At 38.7% G+C, this 26,737-nt stretch overlaps 1 protein-coding gene across 1 annotated transcript; it reads left to right on the top strand.

Annotated features, from left to right (window-relative positions):
• Positions 1–400: 400 nt before the first annotated feature.
• LOC139714216 (uncharacterized) lies at positions 401–26,330 on the top strand. Its single transcript, XM_071625930.1, has 5 exons — positions 401–524; positions 16,739–16,965; positions 18,936–19,006; positions 24,341–24,487; positions 26,071–26,330. The coding sequence occupies exons 2-5, from the start codon at positions 16,746–16,748 to the stop codon at positions 26,140–26,142; spliced, it is 510 nt and encodes a 169-aa protein (XP_071482031.1). The 5' UTR covers positions 401–524; positions 16,739–16,745; the 3' UTR covers positions 26,143–26,330.
• The last annotated feature ends 407 nt before the right edge of the window (positions 26,331–26,737 follow it).

The following is a 26,737-nucleotide window of genomic DNA, read 5'->3' as shown; positions in this document are numbered from 1 at the left end:
TATTTTGGTAGAGGTTTTACCACATAAGTCAGTATCATAAAACAGTTTAAAATTTGGAAATGACACCCGGAGGTGTTAATTTAACACCATAAATGAGCACCGAAAATTTAACACCAGCTCGGTGTTCACTATTTAACACCGGACTTTTTGCAGTGATGAATCAAAACAAGTCAGCATACACTGCTGGCAAGATTACCGACTGCTGACAATAGCACGAAGGCCTTTGAACAAAGGCTACCGACAGCGACAAGGGTGTGGGGATTCCTCACACATACACTGTGCATCCTGAGTACCTGTCTGCCTTGCGCCTTTGCGCAATGCATGCTTACTATGAGCTACTAGCTACTGTAGCTGTGTATGTAGGCGCTCTGCCAGCAGCTAGCTTTATACTGGAGAGTCACTTGTTTACACGTACACATAGTCTGTACAACTTGAGCTGAGTGAGGGCGAACTAACAGAGAAAGTTGCACATCGAAGAGATAATTAGTGTTTTTTCTGCAGTTTGTGAGACGTAAACTCCCAAGGTATGTTATCTTTGGCTTTGTTATGACGGATATACAGATTCATGAAAATTAGAGGGAAAAATATAGCGCTTAAATTAAAGGTACTTTCTATCTAAAATGATCTTGTTTTTCCAGACACGTTCGTCTGGCCAGGCTTAATACACTGACACTGTACCTATGTAGAGGCTAGGAACAGGTTGCAGCAACGTTGAAGCAAGTCAGAAGAACATGTTGCCAGTTCACACACCAGTGAACTGTATCCGCCATTCATACTGTACATCGGCTGATTTTTGTTTTGTTGTGTTTGTTTGTTTGTTTTTACCGTACATTGGTACAAACGTGATGCATAAAGTCATAGCCATGGCTTTTCGGCTGGTGTCAGTATCCGCCCTTAAAGGACAAGTTCACCCTCATAAACATAAGGATTGAGAGAATGTAGCAATATTAGGAGAACACGTCATTGAAAGTTTGAGGAAAATCGGACAACCCGTTCAAAAGTTATGAATTTTTGAAGTTTTTGTGTAGTAACCGCTGGATGAGAAGACTACTGCAGTGTATGAATAACTTAGATGTCATATGCGTACAACAATATAAGGAAAATATAAAGAGAATTTCCACAAAATTCCATCTTTTGAAAAAAGTACATATTCCCTTGACTCGTTACCGACATATGTTAGGGGTAATATTATTCCCCCTGCTTTTAGAAAGAGACAAGTCAAGTGCTCTTTTATTATGCGAAAAAAGTGAAAATATGTTGAATTTTCTTTACATTTTCTTTATCCTGTTGTACGCATATGACTCACAAGCTGTAGTAGTCTCCTCATCCAGCGGTTCCAACACAAAAATTTTAAAAATTCATAACTTTTGCATCGATTGTCCAATTTTCCTTAAACTTTCACTGATGTGTTCTACTAATATTGCTGCATTTTCTCAATCCTTATGTTTATGAAGGTGAACTTGTCCTTTAAGGAGGACGACAGCAACAATCGTCAGTACTCAGTAGTCCCGTATGTTTATCACGGTGTACAGTGATCTTCAAATGCACCACCACACCATTTTCCATCTCCCTGACCCTGCCTGAGCTGAATACACAGTGCAGAGCATATGTTATAAACTTTATATTTAAGTTTATATTGAATTCAAAACATGGTCAGCCCATAGAAAGAATTTAATAAGTCTAGAAAAGTTGGAAAAAAAAAGAAGATTCATAAATCATTGCATGCTGAATCAAATTTGATTAGACCATAGACCTAACGTTAGTCTAGTTCTCATTTTATGATGTATTTGTAACGTTAGAGTTACAGAGCTGAGTACCAGCCCTAATCTTGGACAGACACAACAAGAAGACACAGACACAGCTGCCAGTTTTTGAGTTAATGGTATAGAATAGACCGATAAATCTGCCTCTTGTTCGGTGGCCTCTACCAGCTTGTTATTTGTTAACCCGTTGAGGATGAGTTCCGAGTATACTCGGGCAAGGGGCTATGGGGAATTCATGTGGTACCAGCAAAATCAGCCCATCCTCAACAGGTCAACTGTTCGGTCAGTAATACGGTCGGCCCCTCACAACATGTTACAGTGTATGAGGGGCTGACCTACACATTGTATGTGTACTAGTATTGCCACCCATACAGTTAACAAGAGGCCACCGAACAAGAGGCAGATTTATCGGTCTAACTGTAGACCTGATTCAGTGACTTTCTTTAACCTGTTGAAGACCAGTCCCGAGTGTACTTGGGCAAGTGTCTTTGGCCAGTATGGGAAATGCTTGTTGTAGCAAAATCGAACCATCCTCAACGGGTTAATAACAGTGCTAATATCATACTAGCATCAATAGAGCAATGAATGACAGGGGCATCATCGTAATGTAATCATGCAATAATGGTTTCGTACCAGAGCAGAGCGGGCTCTGAAAAATTCGAACGAGCCGTTAGTTTGACTGGACGTGGTACCGCGACACGTATTGTACGAAACCATTATTGCATGATTACTAAGACATGAGAGCACTTTGGGGTGAGTACAATAAGTCTCACAGTGTTTAATAGTTATATGAAAGGTACTTTAACCTGAATGCAAACTAAGACAAGGAAACTCAGGGAAACTTTTTAGGTACCAAAACTTTATATTATCTTTAAAAATATTGCAGGATGAAGGGTATATTGTACCCATGATCAGAGCCATGCACATAATCATGTGAAATGATATATTTTACATGAATTTTATTACAGACCTTTAAGAATGCAAGTGGGGAGACCGTTATCAATAAGAAAATCGCTTGACTTAGACAACAGCCTCTCATTATTATGCCTTCATTGTATTTTTTTTAAACTAGAGGAACGGAACACACGTAGAACACATGATTGCATTTATAACATAAAATCTGTTTTGTGCTCAAACTGCATCTCAAATTATGAGAGTGCATCAAAACTAAATAAAAAAGATGATAAATGAATAAGAAATAAATGAAGAAATAGAACAGATAAATCAACCCACGTGAAAGCCTTTTTATTCAAAGTAGTTTTCAGTTTATCAAAAAATGTAATAACATGAATTTAATTAATATAGAAATTGCATCAGAGTAGCAGGAAAATAAGGAAAATGTATTTAACTGACATAATACTATATAGTATATGTATCACAACAATGATCATTATCATCATCATAAATCAATATAAGTACCATGACGCACCCGGCCTGTGTGTGCATGCCTCATGATGAAAGACGGGCACACCGAATACTTAATTGTCATGCGGCAATTGAAACATTTTTTTTTCTTTTGTTCTGCTAAAAATATATTAGGTTACTTGTTTTCATCACATAATTCAGAGTAGTAATGGATTCTGGAGGTAATTGTGTCGCCGGGGTCTTTTTTTTCTCTCTCTCTCTCTCTCTCATTCTTTCACTCAAAGAGGAATCCGGTACAATGCTCTAAACGCGTAAAAAAGAACAAAATATGGAGTCACAAATGTAAACAAAAATTGGTAGAATAAAGAAAGGGAAACTGACAAGAAAAGTGGTGATTGACGAGAGGGAATTTGAACTTCAAGCCCACACTACAGTGCTGTGATAGTCATTAACCACAACAATTATTTGTCTGATAAATCCAAGCAAGATCAACTTTGTGGAAATTGTCCCCAATGCCATTAAACGCAACGGGTTCGCCGTGGAGGGGGAACTATCACGAGTATATAAACTGTTGGAATGATCCCCACCTCCATTCTAAACATGTGCAGTTTATCATTGTGTGGGGACTATATCACAAGCATTTTTATAACAGAGGGAAGGGCTACTCTATGGTCGTGAAATCGTCCCCACCGCTGTGTAATTGGCACGCAGTTTCCCATTGAGTGGGGGTGACCATATGATATAGACGGAGGTACACGGAAATAATAGAGAGTGTGAAGACCAAAGACTGCGTGAGCTTCTAAGCGTCTTTGGTGAAGACTAGAACTCCTGCTGCCTCCCGGCCGTTGACCAATCAAGACGAGAGCAGACAAGCGGAGCACAGGTACTGTAGCTCTATACATGTAGGCCTCGCGCTATTTTTCCGGGCTCCCATAGAAACCTGTGTTAAAAACAGCATATCCCATAAATCATAAAAAATCAATTGAATCGTAGAATTTTTTTAAATTGAAGCAGATGAAGGCAAATTTTCTCCGCTTTCAAACAAACAACATATTTGGGGATGTTTTCCAGCCTAAAAAGAGTCAAGAGCCTCCATACGAGACTAGTCATCCAGTCACTCTCAAAAACGATAAAAATAGCAAATTACCTCATACACTGTATACGCTATAATTTTCGCGTACATAAATTTTCGCGAATTGCCGCTGTCACACATTTTCGCGAGTGGTTAAATTCGCGATTGGGGGACCAGAGAAAATATGAAGTGGCAAAGAAAGTGTGAATTTTCAACTTACTAGCAAATAAGAATGATACTAGTTATACACTGCATGAAAAAGACTTGCCAAACTCTGCGAACTAGTACTGTAAGTTAGAATTAAACATTTTTGAAGTGGTTAAGTCCATCGCAATAGATTTCTGACGAGTGGTCCCCTTGCGATAATGGATTGGCTCTCTACAGTATTTGTAAAGTAGACATGGACGTGCGTAAACAAGCTTAGCCAGTATGGTCTGTTCGGTAAGCCGTGACATGGTATACTAGTACTGAAATGTTCGTATCAGGGCAAGTCCAAGATAACACGCACGTTACGTATGGGACATTCAGAGACTTTTATGACCTGAAAAATAGTGTTAATGGCCTTTGATCATATTGAACTTCATCATGGTGATTGATATCTAGAAGAAGTATAATCATGTAAAAAATGGAGAAAAATGACCTTGACAATTATATTCTAGAAGAGTTCATGTGCCGTTACGTATAGGACCAGAAAAATTTTGTTTTTTTGAACATTTTTTTCAACCTCAAAACTCTCTGAAAGTATATCATTCTACAACTTGTAACTCATTGTGATGAAAGTCACAACACTCAAGATTATCACAGGTAAGTTTCATGTCATTAGGCAAAAAGCTCTAATTACAGGTTCTAATTAAAGACAGACATGACGTGTTGCGTATGGGACAGTTACGTATGGGACAGTTTGTCTCCCATTCATTTAGTGTGTGAAGAACCATGTTTATGGGTATTTTGCATAATTATTGACATTGATGAAGGGCAGTTTGCCATTTAGTTTCAATAAAAAACAACTTGACACAAGAAATATTAAGTTTAATAAATAAGCAATACCTGCTGCGTGGAACCCCAGTGATCGAGTAGATATATGATGTCTGTCTAGCAGTCAGGTCATCGATTCAAGTCACACCTCAATATGTATACCCATGAATTTGTTGTGGCTACTACTGAAAACTGAATAAGGACAATTTGTGTATTACTTGCAATTAAAAAAAATCATTTTACTTTTTTTTTTAATATATATATATACATGTATATCACAACCATTTCAAATTGGATAGATCTCCATCACATAAACTTTGAATTCCTCTAGTCTTAGGATTTTATGCTCTTAAGTAATTCATATAATTGGTTTCCATCTCTTTAAATGTTGAAAACTGAATCCCCATTTCTACAAAAAACTATACCATCCCTTTAATGGTGATTTTTCATTGTGTATTTTGCCATTTTCCCCTCCCCTTTCTGAAAATTGTTCAGTCAAGTTCATGTATTGTTTCAAGTGTCTATAACTCAAAAGTAGCTACTATGTTGGGATGCTTTCTTCAGGATGATTGACCATTTGTGTACTGAGAGACCTTCCCAGCTAGCTACATGCATTCACATGCAATATGTATGAGGATGTCCCATACGTAACGCATTTGTCCCATACGTAACATTATTTCAATGCCTAATAAAAAATATTTCTTTCACTTTTTTTTCTTTTTTCTCTGGTATTTAATTTCTCTAAACAATAAATTAGAACTTTCCAAAAGGGCATTAAAACAACCTTAGCAATTTCAGAAAAAACCTAAAAAAATGACCTCATTTTGTTACGTATGGGACATCTCATGATAGGACACGAGCTAATTTGCATAATCATTTGCATAATCCCTAAATTTTAATACCAAGTTAAACTATGTGATGAACTTCTTATGTCCACATATTAATCAAATATTATATGCTTTCCTTTGAATTAATATGAATTTTTATAAATGTCCCATACGTAACACTGTGTTTCACATATATGCAAATGAAGCCCTTGAAATTTGCATAAATTTACATAATATCATTTTTTCCTCCACGGAAATCAAAACTTCAACTCATAAGCTTCAAAATGATACCAAACATGTCAATATTGAGCAAAGATGAAATTTTGCCTTCTGAGGGGACCTTATCTTGGACTTGCCCATCATCAAGGCAAGGGATTCATTTTGGAAGGTAATACACAGTATTTTCGCGTGTTGTTAATTTCGCAAATAGCTCCCGACTCGCGAAATTCGCGAAAATAAAACCCCCGCGAAATATATAGCGTATATATCAATAAAATTATACAAAAACCCTGATTCATTCAACTTCTTCATAGCCTGCAGAAGTTCTTGTCCTCAAGCAATGTCAAAGACCAGGTGGCAATTTTCCACTTTGACTGTTTTTTAATGATTTTTTTTTTTTTTTGGAAAAAATGATATTACAGCTGTACCTACCTCATCTTTATACTGCTTTACCTGTAGGCAAGTTGAATTTAGGAGCGTGAGGCCTATAGAGCAGTCAAGTGCTTCCAAACACTTTTTTAATGCTGTCATCTTGTACAGATATTAAAGGACAAGTTCACCTTCATAAACATAAGGATTGAGAAAATGCAACAATATTAGTAGAACACATCAGTGAAAGTTTGAGGAAAATTGGACAATCGATGCAAAAGTTATGAATTTTCAAAATTTTTGTGTTGGAACCGCTGGATGAGGAGACTACTACAGCTTGTGAGTCATATGCGTACAACAGGATAAAGAAAATGTAAAGAAAATTCAACATATTTTCACTTTTTTCGCATAATAAAAGAGCACTTGACTTGTCTCTTTCTAAAAGCAGAGGGAATAATATTACCCCTAACATATCTCGGTAACGAGTCAAGGGAATATGTACTTTTTTCAAAATATGGAATTTTGTGAAATTCTCTTTATATTTTCCTTATATTGTTGTACGCATGTGACATCTAAGTTATTCATACACTGCAGTAGTCTTCTCATCCAGCGGTTACTACACAAAAACTTCAAAAATTCATAACTTTTGAACGGGTTGTCCGATTTTCCTCAAACTTTCAATGACGTGTTCTCCTAATATTGCTACATTCTCTCAATCCTTATGTTTATGAGGGTGAACTTGTCCTTTAATTTCGACTACAACGATATAAAACTTTCTACATTTCGTGCTTGTTTTCAGCAGAGTGGACCCCATCAAGCTACAATGCACCATGTACTGAATGTACACCATGTCCAATCAATGCACCCTTTATACTGGCATTATACCTTGGGTTCGGTGAAATTGGATGTAGGGCCCATATAGACAATAATTCAATGGCATTCATTCAGTCCAATTTGAAGGTTTAAATGCTGGATACCCTGAAAACCTCCCAAAATATCAAAATAATCATTCATAACACATTTCAAGGTAAATATTTAAGTTCAGTGAGCAAGAAAGGGAAGTTCAATTTCACTGTTCCATGGAGCATTTGAGCTTCTCACCAGGCCATATTGATGTACTTTTATCAATGTAAAACTCAATATAAGGTAGGGATTAGATTTCACAGAGGTTAGTATGAAAGATAGAATGGGATGGGATGGGAAATGGGAAGGGGGGGGGGGGGGGTTCCAGGACATGCCTACAGAATGGCCCTACATAAGGGCAACAACAGAGAGCATGAGTACAGGTTTATACAATACACAGAAAACTGTCGGGGGAAGGCAGGGTGAGGGTTAGGGCTCAAGTTACTCGTTCTAGACTAGAGTTCTACACTAGCTTAGACTGGGTTAAATTGCAGCCTACATTGTAGTTCATAATTATTAGGCAGCTACGCGTTGGGTTACATTTGGGGTTAGAATCTTATTTGGGGCTGAAATCTAACTTTTGGTCGGCAATGGATTCAACTTTAGGGCTATGGTTAGGGTTATTAAGGGCAAGGGCTACCTTGGAAATAGGACTACCGGTACACTTGTTTACTAGTGGTCTGACTTACCCCTTGAAGAGTATTTCCGAGTTTGAGCTACCGTAGCAGGTACCACGGCAGCAACCCCGGGAACCTTCCTCTTACACTCTGCATGCCGTTTGCTGGCGAGAACATCGCATTCTAGCAAACGGCTCTCATGCCCACTGCCTACAAGTCTCGCAATAAATGCCTCACACTCCTTTTCCGGGCTCCCATAGAAACCTGTGTTAAATGCAGCATATATGCCATAAATCATAAAAAATCTATCCAATGGGATAATTTTTTTTTAATTGAAGCAGGTGAAGAGAAATTTTCTCTGCTTTCAAGCAAACAACATATTTGGGGATGTTTTCCAGCTCTAAAAGAGGTATTAAAGAGCCTCCATATGAGACTAGTCATCCAGTCACTCTCAAAAACGATAAAAATAGCAAATTACAGTATATCAATAAAAATTCATTAAGAATACAAAAACCCTGATTCATTCAACTTCTTCATAGCCTGCAGAAGTTCCTGTCCTCAAGCAATGTCAAACACCACCAAAGGTGGCAGTTTTCCACTTGACTGGTTTTTAATGATTTTTTTTTTTTTTTTTTTTAAATAACATTACCTCATCTTTGTACTGCCTTCCCCGTAGGCAATGCGCGAGTTGAATTAGGAACTTGAGGCCTGTACAGTGTTGTGTACAAGGTAGCTGTCGGGATTCTATTAGTCTCCACCGGTGAAGTTATACCCGAGGTGGGGACTATATCACGATTATGCCGAATGACAGTGTGTTAACCCATTCCTCCTACAATTCTCCGATTGCCTTCAATGCCCCAAAACAAGATTCTTTTTTTTTTTTTGCGGGTTGACAGAGAACAGAAAGGTTGGTAATCCACTTGTGCGAAAGCAGTCAAGCGGTACATGTAACCCCTTTCCATGGTCAACCATATTATGTGCTATCAAACAATAGAATTATTGATCAGGCCCAAGGTATGAATAGAGTGTGCGCTGATGTGCGCAGAAACTCTATTGTTTTTACACTAAAAGATATGCTGTGTACACCTAAATGGGGTCAGCGAAGTCAAATACTTGTATCTACTAGGCTTATTCTTGACTGCTATGTACATTTTTATATGAGCTTAATGGCGAAACAGCACATGCTACACTGGAGAAAATGCAAATAATGCTGCTACACATGTATGCACGCAATTTTCATACAGAAAGAAAACCAATATTGATAGAAGAAACTCTAACATCTCTAACACAACAATTTTTGGGGCAGCGTAATCACAAATTAACATGGATTTAGGCCACAAATGCAGACACTCCTGTCTACATTTTGGGAACCTGATATACCAGGTTCCCGTACTGAACAGGTTAAGATTAATAGATTGTGATTAACAAGAATTTATTCCCATTTGTAGTCATTTGAAAATTATTCCTTTGAATGGCCAATGCATTGCCTGGATGACAGCAATTCATTTTATAATATAATTTCATTTTGTTTTGACAGTTGGTTCTAGGTAAAGTAAAAGGAAGGAAATGGAATTAAGTACAATGTACCACTTGCAGTTTTTATAATAAAAGCAGACGCACATTGTATGGATCAATGGCAAGGCCCTCTGGTAGAGCAGGAAGATACTGCATCTCTCATTAAAGTGTTTTAAAAGATTGTATTGTATTGGAGGGTAATGCAAACTGAAAATGAAGCACCATTCCAGAAATGTACCCTTTAACCCATTGAGGATGTATCACAAGTAAACATGTAGGCAGGTGTCTATGGGGAATGCGTGTTGTTGTACATGTAGCAAAATCAGTCTGTCTTTTAATGGGAATATCCATAGTACAGTAGTTGCCTGAAATAGAAACAATCTATATTGAATCTTTGGGCCATCGAAATTTAACAATTTGGTGGCCTGACACTAATATTTAGTGGCACTGGGCTGCCATGGGCCTACCACTTTTGTTGAGCCCTGAATTGCAGGCTACTATAGCTGGGTGATTTTACTTTCTGTCAAATGAAATTGAGCTGCGGCTTTGAGAACTTGCCTTGCATTTGCCTGAGCTCAGTTTATAATAATGATGATATTGATATGATTTATATAGCGCCAAATCCACTCTGCAGAGTGCTCTAGGTGCGGTAGGAAGAGAAGCACACTGTTCTGAACATGTGACTTGCCTAAATATAGCTAAAGACCCACAATTAAGACTTCAAATGTACAATGTTGTCTTTGTAGCAACTAATCCACAAGATTAGAGGAAGTGAAACAAAAACAACAAAAAATACTGGTTTCCTGCAGACTGTTGCTTTGAAAACATAAATCTCAATTACATTTTTACTCAGAAGCATGTACATGTACGTGTACTAGTCTTGTACATGTATACAGGATTTGACACAAACTTGTATGTGTAGTGGCCCATTCTGGCCACTGTGTGACATATTCATGACCCCCCCTCCCCCCCCCCCCCCCCCCCCCCCCAAAAAAAAAAAAACAAAACACACAAACAAACAAACAAACAAACAAAAAACAAAACAAAACAAAACAACAACAACAACAAACAAACAGACAAAACCAAACAAACCCCTCCAAAAAAAAAAAAAAACAAACACAAACAAACAAACAAAAAGCACACACAAAAAACCCCCAGATAATTTACATTTGTAACTTGGCCCAAAATAGATTAAAGCATCTAAGAAAAACAAAACATTTTGCATCAACGTTACCTTCAAGGCCACCAAAGGGTAAATTTGATGGCCCAAAACCAATTTCCAGTGGCCCTGGGTCACGAGGACGCTGGTCATGTTGAGGCCTGGTATGGATGCAGGAACAAGAACAACAGCTCAGTAAAGATTGAGGACAATGCCCTTTGTGCAAATTAATAGTTATAGTGATTGTTTTGAAAGGGGAATATCAAACGATTTTGGTAAATTATCATATTGACACTTTAGATTGTAAATTGTATGAAATGAGGTACATATATTTTGTGCTTTCTTGTAATTTTCAATGTTTTAAATGTACACTGTGTACGGTACAGAGCCTGTAAAAGTGCTTTGACCTCTCAGTTGTTTTGCATGAAACACAACTGTGACCTGATTTTTTTTTTTAATGCTCCACACACATTGTTTTTAGATTCAATGAAGTCATAATTATCAAACGATTGTGGGTTTTAGGAGAGTGAACACACATAATATAGTAAAGTAGAACACAGGGATGTTTATTTTTTTAGGCAAATCGGAATATCTGTACACCAAGTATACATTTTTATAGATCTGGTGGAGCTGTAGCTGGATGGACAAACTACAACATTTATCACTGCAGGACAATTCGTCAAAGTTAAAAAAGGAAAGAAAAAGAAAAGAAATTATGTAAAAAAAAAATCAGCATTATAGGTAATACAATGTCTATATGTACAATGTACTTTCCAGCATTTGGCTTTGTTGAAACTACAATGTACAAGTGTATGTCAATTAACAACTTCAGGAGATGTGTAATTTTCATTTCTTTTTTAATTTCTTCATTTAGAATTCTCTGTAGTATTTTCTTTGCATCAATTGTTCTGCAATGATGCCAGTGCTGGAACTTTAAAATTCATACCATTAGAATCTCACAGATTTTCTATTTTTCCTCAAAATTCACTTTAATACATACAATGTATGGATACAATGTACAATGTGTGTATGTTCTACAGTTGTACTCTGATATTGCTACGCTCACTCAAACTACATACCAGGTATTGTTCATTGACCATCCAGGCACATGGTGAGTTGCTGCAGTAAACTGATACAATGTACCAACACTGTGACATTAACTCAGTGTACAACGTACAAATATAGAATTGCAGACATCTGAGCCAAGTTTTTATTTTCAATTATCTCTTATCCATTCCACTTTCCCCTCGGGGTGTGGTTTATGTAGTCGAGACATAATGATAAGGAAATGGAGCAGTTTTTGTCCCCGCCGAACAAGTTCGAGCAGGGGACTATGAAACGGGCTCCGTACGTGTGTGTGTCTGTGTGTCCGTCCGTCTGTCTGTGCGTCCGTGTGTGATCAAAATGTTCAATTTGCTACTTCTCTGTCATTTATGAGCCAATTTTGATTCTGTTTACTTTATATGATAGCACTACATGGGAGCTTTGAAACTTCTACACAGAATTTCAGTTGTGACCTTTGACCTTGACCTTTGACCTATATTGTACATTCGCTACAAAATGCTACTCCTTCGCTATTTCTAACCTGATTTCGATTCCGTTCGCTTTATGTGATGGCACTAGGTGAGGGCTTCAAAACTTCTACACAGAATTTTGACCTTTGACTTCTTTGACCTTTGACCTTGATTTTTTACCTATATTGTACATTTTGCTTCAAAATGCTACTCCTTCGCCATTTCTAACCCGATTTCGATTCCGTTTGCTTTATGTGATGGCACTAGGTGAGGGCTTCAAAACTTCTACACAGAATTTTGACCTTTGACTTCTTTGACCTCTGACCTTGATTTTTGACCTGTATTGTACATTTTGCCGCCAAATGCTACTCCTTCGCCATTTCTAACCCGATTTCAATTCCGTTTGCTTTATGTGATTGCACTAGGTGAGGGCTTCAAAATTTCTACACAGAATTTTGACCTTTGACTTCTTTGACCTTTGACCTTGATTTTTTACCTATATATTGTACATTGGCTACAAAATGCTACTCCTTCGCCATTTCTAACCCGATTTCGATTCCGTTTGCTTTATGTGATGGCACTAGTAGGTGAGCGCTTCAAAACTTCTGCACAGAATTTTGACCTTTGACTTCTTTGACCTTTGACCTCGATCTTTTTATCTGTATTGTACATTTTGCTACTAAATGCTACTTCCGGCGGGGACATATATTACGCACCGCGTAATTTCTACTTTTCCTTGTTACGCTGTACACTGTCTATTGAATCTACAATTGTACATGGTGGGTTTTAGTATGTACAAGTATAAGTGTACCCTGGTACATTTTTGTACTCTTGTAATGCACTTGTAATGTAAACTTGTGCAGAGTAACAAAAGTGTTACAGATTTGTAAGTTTACAAATCTGACCAAACAGACATGCGGCTGTACGTGGCGTACTTACAATGTTCGCATAGTACAATGTACAAACATTAATTGAGATATATTGTGTCGTGTGTACTGACTAGGCTGAATAATACACTGTGCATGTAATGTTCAAATTTATTAAAAAAAAACAAACAAACAAACAAATTCAAGCACATCACATGTATACATTGTAGCGTTTGAGAGACTTTTGTGTGGATAGACTTGGAAGTATCTCTATGCATGCTATACAATTTCTTGTACATGTGCATACGTACTGTACATGTATGTACTGTACAAACTGTAACACTGCATGATTTATTTCAACATTATCGAATACAATGTACCGTTGTACACTGTGCACTGTATGCTTGAATGGTATAAAATCCAGAACGGAACATTTCCCCTTTTTAAAGCATAATGTAGCTTTTGTTTCAGTCCCTGGAAGGTTGTAGCATAATAGGAAATGCAAAGCCAGATTGATAGTGTTTTAAAATGAAAATGTGTAAAAATCATGAATTCCAAACAATGTTGAAATTGGCTTTGATGGAAATAACAAATGAAAGGAAAAAAATCTATGGTTTCATTATTAAATTTGACTGAAGCTATTATTCCACACTATTTGCAGTTATGGGTTGAGGATTTCTTGCTTTTCAAGTCTACCCTGTACCTTTGACACCGTTTATACCATTTACACACATTTTTTTTTTTCAAAAAAACCCCAAGAATTCTCAGACAATAAATCAAAAAGAATGTCTTTCGTCCTTTCCATCCTTCTTATTTTTTCTTGTTGCATAGCAATATCAAATGGGATAAAGATGATTTCGTCTTGAAGGAAAGGGTTGCACTAGATCCTGGATTATTTGCGTAAAATACAGAGAAAGCCAGTTATAACAAGCCTGTGTGAGATGGGCTACCCTTTATAAAACATTGAACTTGGCAGTCCAGGGGCCTGTTTCATAAAACTTGTCATCAGTGACAAGTTGTCATGTACAAGTGTAGAATTCAATGTGACAAGCTACTGAAATCCTTGCATCTGATTGGCTGAGAGCAAATTTGTCATAGAAATGTGGCAGTTGTCACTGATGACAAGTTTTATGAAACGGGCCCCAGATTTTCTATTAATCTTCAATACGGTACTGTATTTAGCTGGACTCTTTAAAGGCACTCAGTCGTGGCGAGTGGTTTGTGCGGCACGGAGACGAACGCAACACGCTGCCTCCCCCATTCTGTATCAAATCAATGGGTCAGCGAACAAAACGCGTAGGCTACAAGAGCGCTCTCTGGCTAATCTCCTAAACCCAAAATGGCTGTCCGAGCGAGCCACATGAGCTTCCGAATGGACGCACACACTCAGTGCGCATGCGCATGAAGAGAGGCCAAAAGAGCCACGCGTCTTCTGGCCTCTCTCCTCCAATCACCGCAGCTCGCGGTGACAATGTGTATGATGCGTACACACACATGCACACACACACACACACACACACACACACACGCATCTTCTGGCCTCTCTCCTCCAATCACCGCAGCTCGTGGTGACAATGTTTGTGTATGATGCGTACACACACATGCACACACACACACACACACGTGTCTCAGTGGCAGCATTGTCCCACACGTTTTATGGATATAGCACCGAGTCTGCATGGCATTGCGCAATTGCATGCACAAACTTCGGTCGTTCGGAGTTTACGTACCATTAGGGATGGCGATCGGCTGCCTTTAAAGTACATCATTGTTTTTATATACAAGAGGTTATAACAAGGTATGTAATAGCGGACTTGGCCACCAAATTAGACTGGGGTTCCCGTGTATTGTAGGCACAAACTAGTTGAAAAATAGATGTCATTTCACTTGCGGTCACCTGTCTACAGCATAACGTAGTCCACCCCACAAAGACCCACAACTAGCAAATGAGCGAGTGATGCTACTAAAGCCCATTTTGTGTTAACAGTCAGCAGTTTGGCTGTTGAACAGTGAACAGACACATTGTGCCATGCCTTAAAAGCATCCCTTTTAATAGTGAGCAAAGCTTAACAAAACTTTGTGCAGTCATTTTATACACAAACTGTGATTGCAATACATTTAATAATACACATATGTGTACACTGTGCATGACAGTTATGAGTCACTGCAGTGATAAAATCTGTAATTTCTATTTCTCAGACGAGCTACAATATTTTACTCTGATTCTAGTTCTGTGGTTTGTGACAATCCCCCTGCTTTGGAAGTGCTCAAAACAAGAGCCTTTCCTTTTCCCTTTCCTATTTTTTTTTTCCAGGACTTCTTGTCCTTAAGAGATACATGTACAACTGTACACTGTATCTGTCAGGCAGATATAAATATCTGATATCCTTCCTTATATGTGGTAATGGTAGTTTTTATTCAGGAGTGAGTGCACATAGATGGAGTATTCACTGCATAATGAAGAAATGATACGTAGTACATGTACAATGTATGTACAATGTACATGTAATTGTGGGAATACCCAGGTAGGTGTTTTGTCTCACCTCCCTGGAATACCACAGCACAATAAAATTCAATGTAACAAACTATTTTTGTGTTATTTTCATACCATAATCAGACCCGAGAACCACTTTATTGGGACAAATTTTGGGAAACACATTCAAAGTCAATACTACAACTAGTGCAGAAAGATTGGTGTAAGGTTTAACACCCTGGGTGTAGAATCTAACACTGATCAAGTGTCAATAGAGGACCACATGGACAGGTGTAGAAAGTACCGGTACATTTACATTGTATGTTTTGATGGTGTTGAAACGTGCAGTGTTAATTTGACATTGTAGCTGGTGATATTTTTGACACTGTGCTGGTGTTAATTCAACAATGACACTACTGTACATGGTGTTGATTTGATATTGCAGATTGTCAATAGTAACACCCAATCAGTGTGAGATAGGAGACCACACCAACCTGGTATACTGGTCCGGTTCCAGTAAGGAACGTTTTTTAAGAATCAGTTCCCAGGTGAGAGAGAAAGGAAGACAGACAATGGGGTACACGCAGACTGATTTCATAATCAATAAATTATCATAAGATTTGACTTTATAACTGTAAAGTATGTCCCCCCCCAAAAATTACAACCAGATTTTTGCATTTATAACTTCCAATATGATTACACTGAATGCTACTTCAGGTAAAAAAAAAAAAAAAAAAAAAAAAAAAAAATCATACCTTTATTTTGCAGAAAACCCCATGCAATTTGGTTAAGTGGTTACAGACAAATGTAGTTCAAAGCATGTCATATGTTTGATTCTTCCAAGTTTAGCACTTTGGAACTGCATATTGATCTGTGAACACAATGGATAGAACTTGGAGGGAAGAGATTCCCGACATGCGCTATAAAATGTCTATTCTCTTTTACCACTGAAGCAAATCGCATGGGATATTCTGTAAGATGTGGGTAAAAAGTTATAGTTTCATACCCTGAAATTGTATTTTGGATCGATTCACGATTTCTAAAATTAACGTTGACAGAGGGTCACGTTGTATTTCTTATTTTTTTTCCCAAATCCTGCAGAGGCATTATGGAGGGATCTCAAATGGCAGCCTACAGTCCCGTCACCACGACGATAACAGCTGATGGGGAGAATGGAGTAGCTCAGGATGGAGTTCGTCATAAAGGGGGTGCAGGAGCAGCCAATCGCAGAACGCTCATCGTGGTTGGCATAGTGATTCTTGTCATCCTTACCATCATCATCATTGCTGTCGCGGTCGCCGTCACAAAGCGCTCAGCAGAATCATCATGTAAGATTGTGTTTTCAGTATTCCCTATGTTACTACATTCTATAAAGTACTGTATACGCCAAATATTTTGCGAGGTTTTTATTTTCTGGATTTCGTGAGTCAGGTGCTATTAGTGATAAAAGACACATGATAATAATGACTCTGATCCAAATTTTTATGTGATGCACACATAAACTACATTTCTCCGTTCAGTACAGTACTCCACAATCGCAAATTTAACCACTCGCAAGATCGATTTGCGAAAATGTACACTTGCTAATGGCGTATACAGTACCCAATTACGGATTTCTTTGACCAGTCAACATATGATACCCTAAAAAACGTGATGATAACGCAGAAATATACGAATTTCGGCTCACTCACTCGTACTAATTTAGAGTATTTTGTCAAGTCCTCAGTTTGTTAGTATACATGTAAATCGTTATCTATAAGGCCGTAACTATATCTTGATTAGAATTGTAAGATTAAATAACTAAAAGATGACAAGCATTCCATGTTTTGAAAGCTAAAATACAAAAATTTTCAGCTTGCTCGCTATGCTCGCTCGCAAAAATTTATCAAAATCAATTGCATTTAAATCACCCTCAAAATACCCCTTTTAAATGCTTGAAAAAGCATATCATGTGGACTTTTTTTTTTTTAAGTCCCTACCAGGATGGGATTGGGGTTGAACACTTTTTCAGAAATAAGGAGCGCAATTTTTGGGCTTGCCCGGGCGGCGTTTTCCCTAGATACGCCACTTGTTAGGTCCCATCCGAGGGACACATTGTACAGCATGTACAATTATCCTATCAGTGAACTTGATAATATACAAATGATGCACAGGATAGAGTGCGTTAGTGTAGGCGTAGTGCACTCGAGGGTATTTACAATTGTGAAACATGCACGAGGCGAAGCCGAGTGCATGTTGCACTACATTGTAAATACCCGAGAGTGAGCTACGCCTACACTAACGCCACGAAATAATCCTGTGCATCATTTGTTTTATAAAATGGGTCGAAAATTCGAAAACTAACATCATTTTTCAGCGTTTTTCACGTACCTTTGTGGGTCAAGACGTCCGAAGATGTTCGTCCCAAACTTTTACGCACGTCGCACTCGCGGAAGTCCCGCACATACAGTACAGTGTGTATAAGTATAATGGGGGGTTGGGTTTCCGGACACCCGCATGAAAACTTACTTATTTTACATAGAATATGCACCCTTTACCTTAAAGACTTGATATAGACTCCTCATATAGGCCTACTAGACAACATACTCTGGAAAACGGCGTGAGAATTAACCTGCTAAATCGTTGGATTTGCTCTTCAAAGTGACTCCATGTACGCGTCCGGTCCCATAACGCTTGGTCTACTGTACTGTACAAAGTGTACGTATAGTACAGTATACGTACGTACGCCACATATGTTATGCACAAGGGAAGACAGGCCGGCCGGCCGGCAGCCCGAACTAGAAGTTGTTTACAGGATTGACAGCGCGTACGCGTATACATGCAATTCATCAAAGGAGCCGCCGCGCGCACAGACGATCGGCAATCTACCATAGGATTACAGGCAGTGCAGTTGTACTGAAGTAAAGGAAGGAGGTGTGTCTCATTTCAGCGCTTCCTATTGGCTACATTCTTGAACCCATTTTATAAAATGACATCATGGGAATAATGGTCTCAATATATTGAACTCAAAACTACACGGCCATTTACCAGACTTGTATGCATTTTCCAGCAGAAAAGTCCAGTTGGAACTTGATGCAATAGGATGATTTGATATAATTTGGACTACTGAAAGGGTCAAAGGTCACAAGGGAAGCTAGATCTGTACCTGGTTATTTTGGCATTGCATTGCAATTGTTTGGGTACAAGAGTACATGTATTGTTGACCACACAATGTAGTCAAATTGCTTTTAATTAGATTTGTCTTGTTTGTTTGTTTGTTTGTTTATGGTAAAGTTTGGAGCTTCTTTCTTTTTCTTAGCCTCTGCAGTTACGCTAAACACCACAATGGCTACACCTACGTCCATGAAAGGAACTATGACAACAAAAATGGTAAGTTGAATAAAAAAGAAGAATTATGACAGACAGGACTTTAACAGGACAAGTCCACCTTCATAGACATATTTGTGGATTGAGTGAATGCAGCGACATTTATAATAGAACACATCAGTGAGGATTCGAGGAAAATCGGGCAATCCAATCTAACGTCATGAATTTATGAAGTTTTTGCTCAGTTATTGCTGGATAAAAAGACTACTACAGCATGTGATGTCACATGTGTACAAAACGATATAAAGAAAATATAATAAGATTCAAGATATTTTCGTTTTCTCCTACTGTATAATAAAAGAACACTTGATTTGCCTCCGTCAGACTGCAGGGAGAATGATGTTACACTTATTATGTTGGTGACATATTGAGGAAATGTGTACTTTCAGAGAAAACACATTAAATTTTGTGAAATTCTCTTTTACTTTTCTTGTACCATTCTACCCATGTGACATCAATCACTGCTGTAGTCTTCTCATCCAGCAGTGACTGGACAGATACTAATAAAATTTCATAACTTTTGAATGGATTGTCCCATTTTCCCCAAACTTTCACTGATGTGTTCCATATTGCTGTGACATTCACTCAATCTACATGACATGAAGTTTGACTTGTCCTTAAATGTATTAGCCCACATTTGTAAACCTGCAGCAATTGGTCTCATAGTTAGCATGGAGTTTGGGTATGATTGCAGTAACACCTGTGCAAAATTTCGTTCCAATTAGTCCATTACTTTCATAAAAATAAATGAAAATGCATCGTATGCATGCGTATAACGCTCGCTAGCTCCGGTCCACGTACGTACTACATGCATGCGATACATGTGTGGGAAAGTTACGTAGCTAGCCCGCGCTCGTAATTCGATTTTGGGTCGGGTTGACCCGGTTTGAAAATTGATTTTAAAACGATGATTTTCTCTCTTTTATCGAATGGTATAGACAAAGAGCGACAGGTGAGGTACAACGTATGTTACTATTATAACTTGTACTTGAAGTCATATTGGACCTATTTTATGCAGTTTTTATTTTCGTGGGTTTGCAAATGTGGGCTAATACCTTTAAAACACCTCAACTGCCACTTCTTCTCTACACTGTACAAGCTGATTGATATTGATAAAGTGCAATCAATAACAAACTGCATGTTGAGGGTGTTCATTTCTGTCATGCATCTGTCACCCTTGGAGGTAGTGGAGGCATTATTGTATCCCCCGAACAGAGTTCGGAGGATACTATGGATTTGGCCTCGTCGCGCCGCGTCCGCGTCCGCCGCCGCCGCCGCCGCAGAGATTTCCTTGTGAGCGCTCTACCGGCTGCGTTTCTTTTCCGATCATCTTCAAAGTTGGCATGAAGGTGTATTATGATTAGATGAAGACGCCTATTGTTTTTGGTGATGGCGCCCTCGCTTGTTCCGTCTGTATACATGAAAAGGTAAATCCAATAGGGTCTGCTTGTGAGCGCTCTACCGGCTGCGTTTCTTTTCCGATCATCTTCAAAGTTGGCATAGAGGTGTATTATGGTTAGACGAAGACGCCTATTGTTTTTGGTGATGGCGCCCTCGCTTGTTCCGTCTGTATACATGAAAAGGTAAATCCAATAGGGTCTGCTTGTGAGCGCTCTACCGGCTGCGTTTCTTTTCCGATCATCTTCAAAGTTGGCATGAAGGTGTATTATGGTTAGACGAAGACGCCTATTGTTTTTGGTGATGGCGCCCTCGCTTGTTCCGTCTGTATACATGAAAAGGTAAATCCAATAGGGTCTGCTTGTGAGCGCTCTACCGGCTGCGTTTCTTTTCCGATCATCTTCAAAGTTGGCATAGAGGTGTATTATGGTTAGACGAAGACGCCTATTGTTTTTGGTGATGGCGCCCTCGCTTGTTCCGTCTGTATACATGAAAAGGTAAATCCAATAGGGTCTGCTTGTGAGCGCTCTACCGGCTGCGTTTCTTTTCCGATCATCTTCAAAGTTGGCATAGAGGTGTATTATGGTTAGACGAAGACGCCTATTGTTTTTGGTGATGGCGCCCTCGCTTGTTCCGTCTGTATACATGAAAAGGTAAATCCAATAGGGTCTGCTTGTGAGCGCTCTACCGGCTACGTTTCTTTTCCGATCATCTTCAAAGTTGGCATGAAGGTGTATTATGGTTAGACGAAGACGCCTATTGTTTTTGGTGATGGCGCCCTCGCTTGTTCTGTCTGTATACATGAAAAGGTAAATCCAATAGGGTCTGCTTGTGAGCGCTCTACCGGCTGCGTTTCTTTTCCGATCATCTTCAAAGTTGGCATGAAGGTGTATTATGGTTAGACGAAGATGCCTATTGTTTTTGGTGATGGCGCCCTCGCTTGTTCTGTCTTTATACATGAAAAGGTAAATCCAATAGGGTCTGCTTGTGAGCGCTCTACTGGCTGCAGTTCTTCTTCAATCATATTCAAACTTGGCATGAGGTGTATTATGGTTAGACGAAGACGCCTATTGTTTTTGGTGATGGCGCCCTCGCTTGTTCTGTCTTTATACATGAAAAGGTAAATCCAATAGGGTCTGCTTGTGAGCGCTCTACTGGCTGCAGTTCTTCTTCAATCATATTCAAACTTGGCATGAGGTGTATTATGGTTAGACGAAGACGCCTATTGTTTTTGGTGATGGCGCCCTCGCTTGTTCTGTCTTTATACATGAAAAGGTAAATCCAATAGGGACTGCTTGTGAGCGCTCTACTGGCTGCAGTTCTTCTTCGATCATCTTCATACTTGGCATGGAGGTGTATTATGGTTAGACGAAGACGCATATTGTTTTTGGTGATGGCGCCCTCGCTTGTTCCGACTTTATACATGAAAAGGTAAATCCAATAGGGTCTGCTTGTGAGCGCTCTACTGGCTGCAGTTCTTCGATCATTTTCAAATTTTGACATGAAGGTGTATTATGGTAAGATGAAGAGGACTATTGTTTTTGGTGATGGCGCCCTCGCTTGTTCCGTCTTTATACATGAAAAGGTAAATTCAATAGGGTCTGTTTGTGAGCGCTCTACTGGCTGCAGTTCTTCGATCATCTTCAAACTTGGCATGAAGGTGTATTATGATAAGACAAAGATGCCTATGGTTTTTGGTGATGACGCCCTCACTTGTTCTGTCTTTATACATGAAAAGGTAAATCCAATAGGGTCTGCTTGTGAGCACTCTACTGGCTGCAGTTCTTCTTCGATCATCTTCAAATTTGGCATGAAGGTGTATTATGATAAGACAAAGATGCCTATGGTTTTTGGTGATGGCGCCCTCGCTTGTTCCGTCTTTATACATGAAAAGGTAAATCCAATAGGGTATGCTTCTTGATGCTGTGGGTTCGGGGGATACATGTGCTCGGCTGCGCGACCATAAAGTCCATCAAGGTAAAAGTTCATTGAACTCTTTGTGATTTTTTTTTAAAACTTACAATTTTGTATACTGTGTTTTCTAGGAATGTTGTGAATTGTAGAGGTAATTGATATAAACTATTTCAAATGAAATGGTAGTGGTGGAAGATCCCATTAAAGAATAAATATTCCAGTCTGTAATTCAGGAAAGAAAGATCAGTGTTGATCTAGGACGTATAAACTTATGTGCAGGGTAGAAATGAATCAAAGATTGCTTGCACGAACATGGTAGGGATGAAGAGTCAAGGTCAAAATTAATAGAACTCTTCTTGAAAAGGTCATTCTCAAGCACATTCTCACAACTTTATCTAGGAATGTTCAGTGCAAAGTGTTGTAAGAAGCTACAGGTATTTGTACTGTATACGCCATACACAACTGTACTGTATGGCGAGTCTAAATTTTCGCGAATTGAGACTTCCTGTCAATTTTGCGAGTGGTTAAAGTCGCAATCGTGGAGTCCTGTACTGAACGGAGAAATGTATGCTACATGCATACATTGCATTTATGTCAGGATCAGAGTCAATATTTTCCCATGTTTTTAATTTTGCGAATATCAGCTGCTTCACAAGATTCGCGAAAATAAAAACCTCACGAAATATTCACCGTATACAGTAATCACTAGTGAAGGTCAAAAGATACCAATAATTTTAAAAACTCACAATTACATTGCGTATATTTTTATCGTGGGTATGTACACACCTGCATAGCCAAGGGGGCGGTCTCTCACCTCCCCCCCCCCCCCCAAGATTTAGAAGGCGACATAAGAAAATAAATGAATAAAAACAATAAGAAAAGTCAAGTTTGTGAATGTTCTCAGTCATCCAGGTAAATTATCTCATGAACTATATCAGTAAATCTAGTCAACTGGACTTACTTGTAATTTGGAGTAGCAACGTTCCGAAATTCCCTGACCCTGTTACGGGTCAACGATTAATTGCCGCCAATGATCAGTCGTCCTGATGAAGCGTGCCGGAGAGGATGTATTTCACCTAAAGTATGCACCAGATCATTGACTTTCAGTTCTGAAAATGCAAAATCTCTCTTGGGAGGGGGATACCCCCTTCCACACCCTCCCTGAAGATTGAGAATTTTCCAATAATGTATGCCACAAAATATGTGCACCAGATCATTTAACTACAATCACTTCAAAATCTCCCACATGTGGGAGAGGGAATTGGGCTTGTAAACCCTCTCCAACATCCACCTACTTGGTGTCCATCCATAGACTTGCTACACTTCTCTGATTGACAAATTTCCAGATATTCCAACAAAAAATGTGTGCCAGATCATTAAATTTCAGTTCTGAAAGTGAAAAACCTTCCGCAAATATGGGGGGGGGGGGGGGGGGGGTTATCTCCCACCCTTCCATTGCTTGGTCTTCTCTATAGACCTAGTGCACTTAAGGGAATGACAATTGCTGAATATCAGGTCTATAAATGTGAACACACCCTCGTGTGGGAGGAGGAATACCCCCCCCCCCCCACCCCGTTCCTTTTTGATATTCATTGTATACAAATAGATGCAAGAAATGTATTTTAATGATATCCTCTTTTTTTTTGGTGGGGGGGAGGGGGGTAAATTGTTGAATAATCTTCATCAAAATACTGTTTCGTTACTTTACCAGTGGAACTGTTTCCGGATGATAAAACATGCAAAAACATGCATCGAATTGCACATATAAAACATCAAAATGCAAAAAGTTGTCACTGCGAGAGAGGGGACACCCCCCTACCTCCACCGAGAGAAAAGCCATCAATGTTTATCCCCTCTCTGTAGTAGCCACCTGTCTATAACAGCCATATGACATTTTTTGTCTCCCTTGGGTGGCCGCTATAGACGGGTTTGACTGTACTTTATTTGAATTATGTGTCATGGTCTAACACCTCATACACCTCATTCATCATTTTCCTCCCTTGGGTGTGTCCTCTCTGATACCAGACCACCACACCCACACCCATGAGTACAACCCTCGGACCCCCGGGGTTCTTCGATGGTAAAATTGTGCTTGATCGGCAGTACTATAATGCCTATGATGATGAGCAATCCCCAGAATATACTGCACTCAAGACTGGATTCACTGAGGCGGTAAGTTGTGCTCTCCACTGTGCTATTTTTTTCTTTTCTCTCTCTCTCTGTTCCCAGTACCTACGAGTTTGGATAATAGTTTCAGGAATTCCCAAAAATCTTCTTCTCCTTTAAAAAAAAAAAATGATTGATAGATTTTATGATACAGGGGAAACTCGGTATAACGAACACTGCTATAATGAGATATTGGTTATAACGAGGAAATTTTCTCGGTCCCAAATTTCCTTCCACACAAGTCTATGTAAAATGCTACTCTTATAGCAAGATCGGCTATAACGAAATAACTGCTATAACGAGATAAATTTTGTGACTTCCAAACAAAGAAAAACATAGTAATTCAAACCTGCTATAGCGAGGTAAAGCAAAATGCCTTCGGTAAAGCTTTACTTCGCCTGTGCTATCATCTTCCGAGATTGTAAAGCTTGATGCGCCAAAAACTGTCTTGTACACACATAATCATTTTCTTCAGTGCACTCCAGCTAGCACTGCATGTTGTACGTGTGAAGTGTGTGTGTGCACGCACACTGATACATGCAGAAAATGTGGTGGGACGGCCATATGTATACATGACATCATCATGACGTTTAGCAGGTGTGAGGCAATCTGATGCTGTGATTGGCCTTCTACTTAGGGAATTCCCCGTCTTCACACACACACACACGCAGTCATAATGTATATACAGAATGTGTCACATACACGCACAGCATTGTGCAGACCATATTCAAGCTTTCCACACAACACACACCCATACGATAACCACATACCAATCCACAGACGATCTTGATACAATCGCAAGGTATATAGATTTACAAATTCAAACATCTACAATTAATAAGAAACACATTCTTGATATTGGATTTCCTTGGCGAAAAACATCTTCTTACCCATAAAGGTGAGTAATTCCCTCACACACAATATCAAGTTATCAGTATTGATTGAAATATGATGGGTAGTCCCACATATGCAAATTAATGTCTTTATTTTATGCCTTCTTTTATGCCTACTGATATAACAAGATATGGGCTATAACGAGGAAAATGACTCGGTCCCGACCATCTCGTTATATCGAGTTTCCACTGTATAGTTATCAATATGGCACTTTCAAAGGGAATTAAAAACTTGTTAAAAATTTTTGTCTGAAAAAAAAAAGTGTACCATTCAAGCACAACAGTTATAAAAAAAATGTGAAGAAATTCAACATGCATTCACTTTTTAGCATAATAAAAGTACAGTTGATTAGAAACATGCTTTCAGAAAGCAGGGGGAATAATCACTACCCTTGAACTATGTCAGTATCAAGTTGATGGAATGTGTAATTTTAATGAAAAATGAATTTTTGTGGAATTCTTTTTATATTTTCTTTTCTTTATAATTGTTGTCCACACATGACATCATGAACTCTAGTAGTCTCCTAATATCCAGTAATTACAATTAATAACTTTTGCATTGATTGTCCGATTTTCCTCAAACTTTCACTGATGTGTTCTACTGATGTTACTGCTTTCACTCGATAAACATTGCACTTTGGGTTTTGGTTTCCTTTAACAAATTTTTGATTTACGCCTTTGTTTTGCTGCATACAGATGAATGAGCACTTCAGCCAGCCTGAGTATCAACCCTTCTACTCAGGCACAGCAGTTAGTTACTTTCTGTAAGTTATTCCATTGTTCATTTTTATGCCTCCGCCCGAAGGGTGCCGGAGGCATTATTTTTTCGGGTTGTCCGTCTGTCCGTACGTCCGTTTAAAGTCTGTCCGCATTTGTTTATGCGATAACTTGAGTATTAGTGGAATTGTACCAAACTTGGTCCAGGTGTAAAGTATATGATGGGGCAATTACTTGATTAGATTTTGGGTGAAATCGGCTGAGGTCAAATTCAAAGGTCAAGGTCAAATCATGAAATTGTATCCATTTATGAGATAACTCAAGACTGGATGAAGCAAAATTTACCAAATTTTGTCTAAAGATGACATTTGATGGGGCAATTACTTGGTTAGTTTTTTAGTGAAATCGGCCTGAGGTCAAAGGTCTAAAGTCAAGATCGAATCTTAAATGCAATAATTCAAGACTGGATGAAGCAAATTTCACCAAACTTGGTGTAAGGATGATATTTGATGGGGCAGTTAAGTAATTAGTTTTTGAATGAAATTGGTAAGAGGTCAAAAGTCAAAAGGTCAAGGTCAAATGCTCAACATTTTACTATTTTCATCATATCTATGCAATTCCTGAAGGTATTTTCTTGAAACGTAGT

Source organism: Diadema antillarum, unplaced genomic scaffold (assembly GCF_040938485.1).
Source record: "Diadema antillarum isolate AM-2024a unplaced genomic scaffold, OU_Dant_1.0 seq00002194_RagTag, whole genome shotgun sequence".
NCBI lineage: Eukaryota > Metazoa > Echinodermata > Echinoidea > Diadematoida > Diadematidae > Diadema > Diadema antillarum.
Note: the sequence above shows the minus strand (reverse complement) of the source record. Positions and strands in the feature narration are given on the sequence as shown.

Coding starts and splice junctions, on each gene's coding strand:
- LOC139714216 (XM_071625930.1), top strand. CDS start 16,746: ATGGAGGGATCTCAAATGGCAGCCTACAGTCCCGTCACCACGACGATA. Junction 16,966..18,935: donor GCGCTCAGCAGAATCATCAT/GTAAGATTGTGT, acceptor TCTTTTTCTTAG/CCTCTGCAGTTACGCTAAAC. Junction 19,007..24,340: donor GAACTATGACAACAAAAATG/GTAAGTTGAATA, acceptor CTCTGATACCAG/ACCACCACACCCACACCCAT.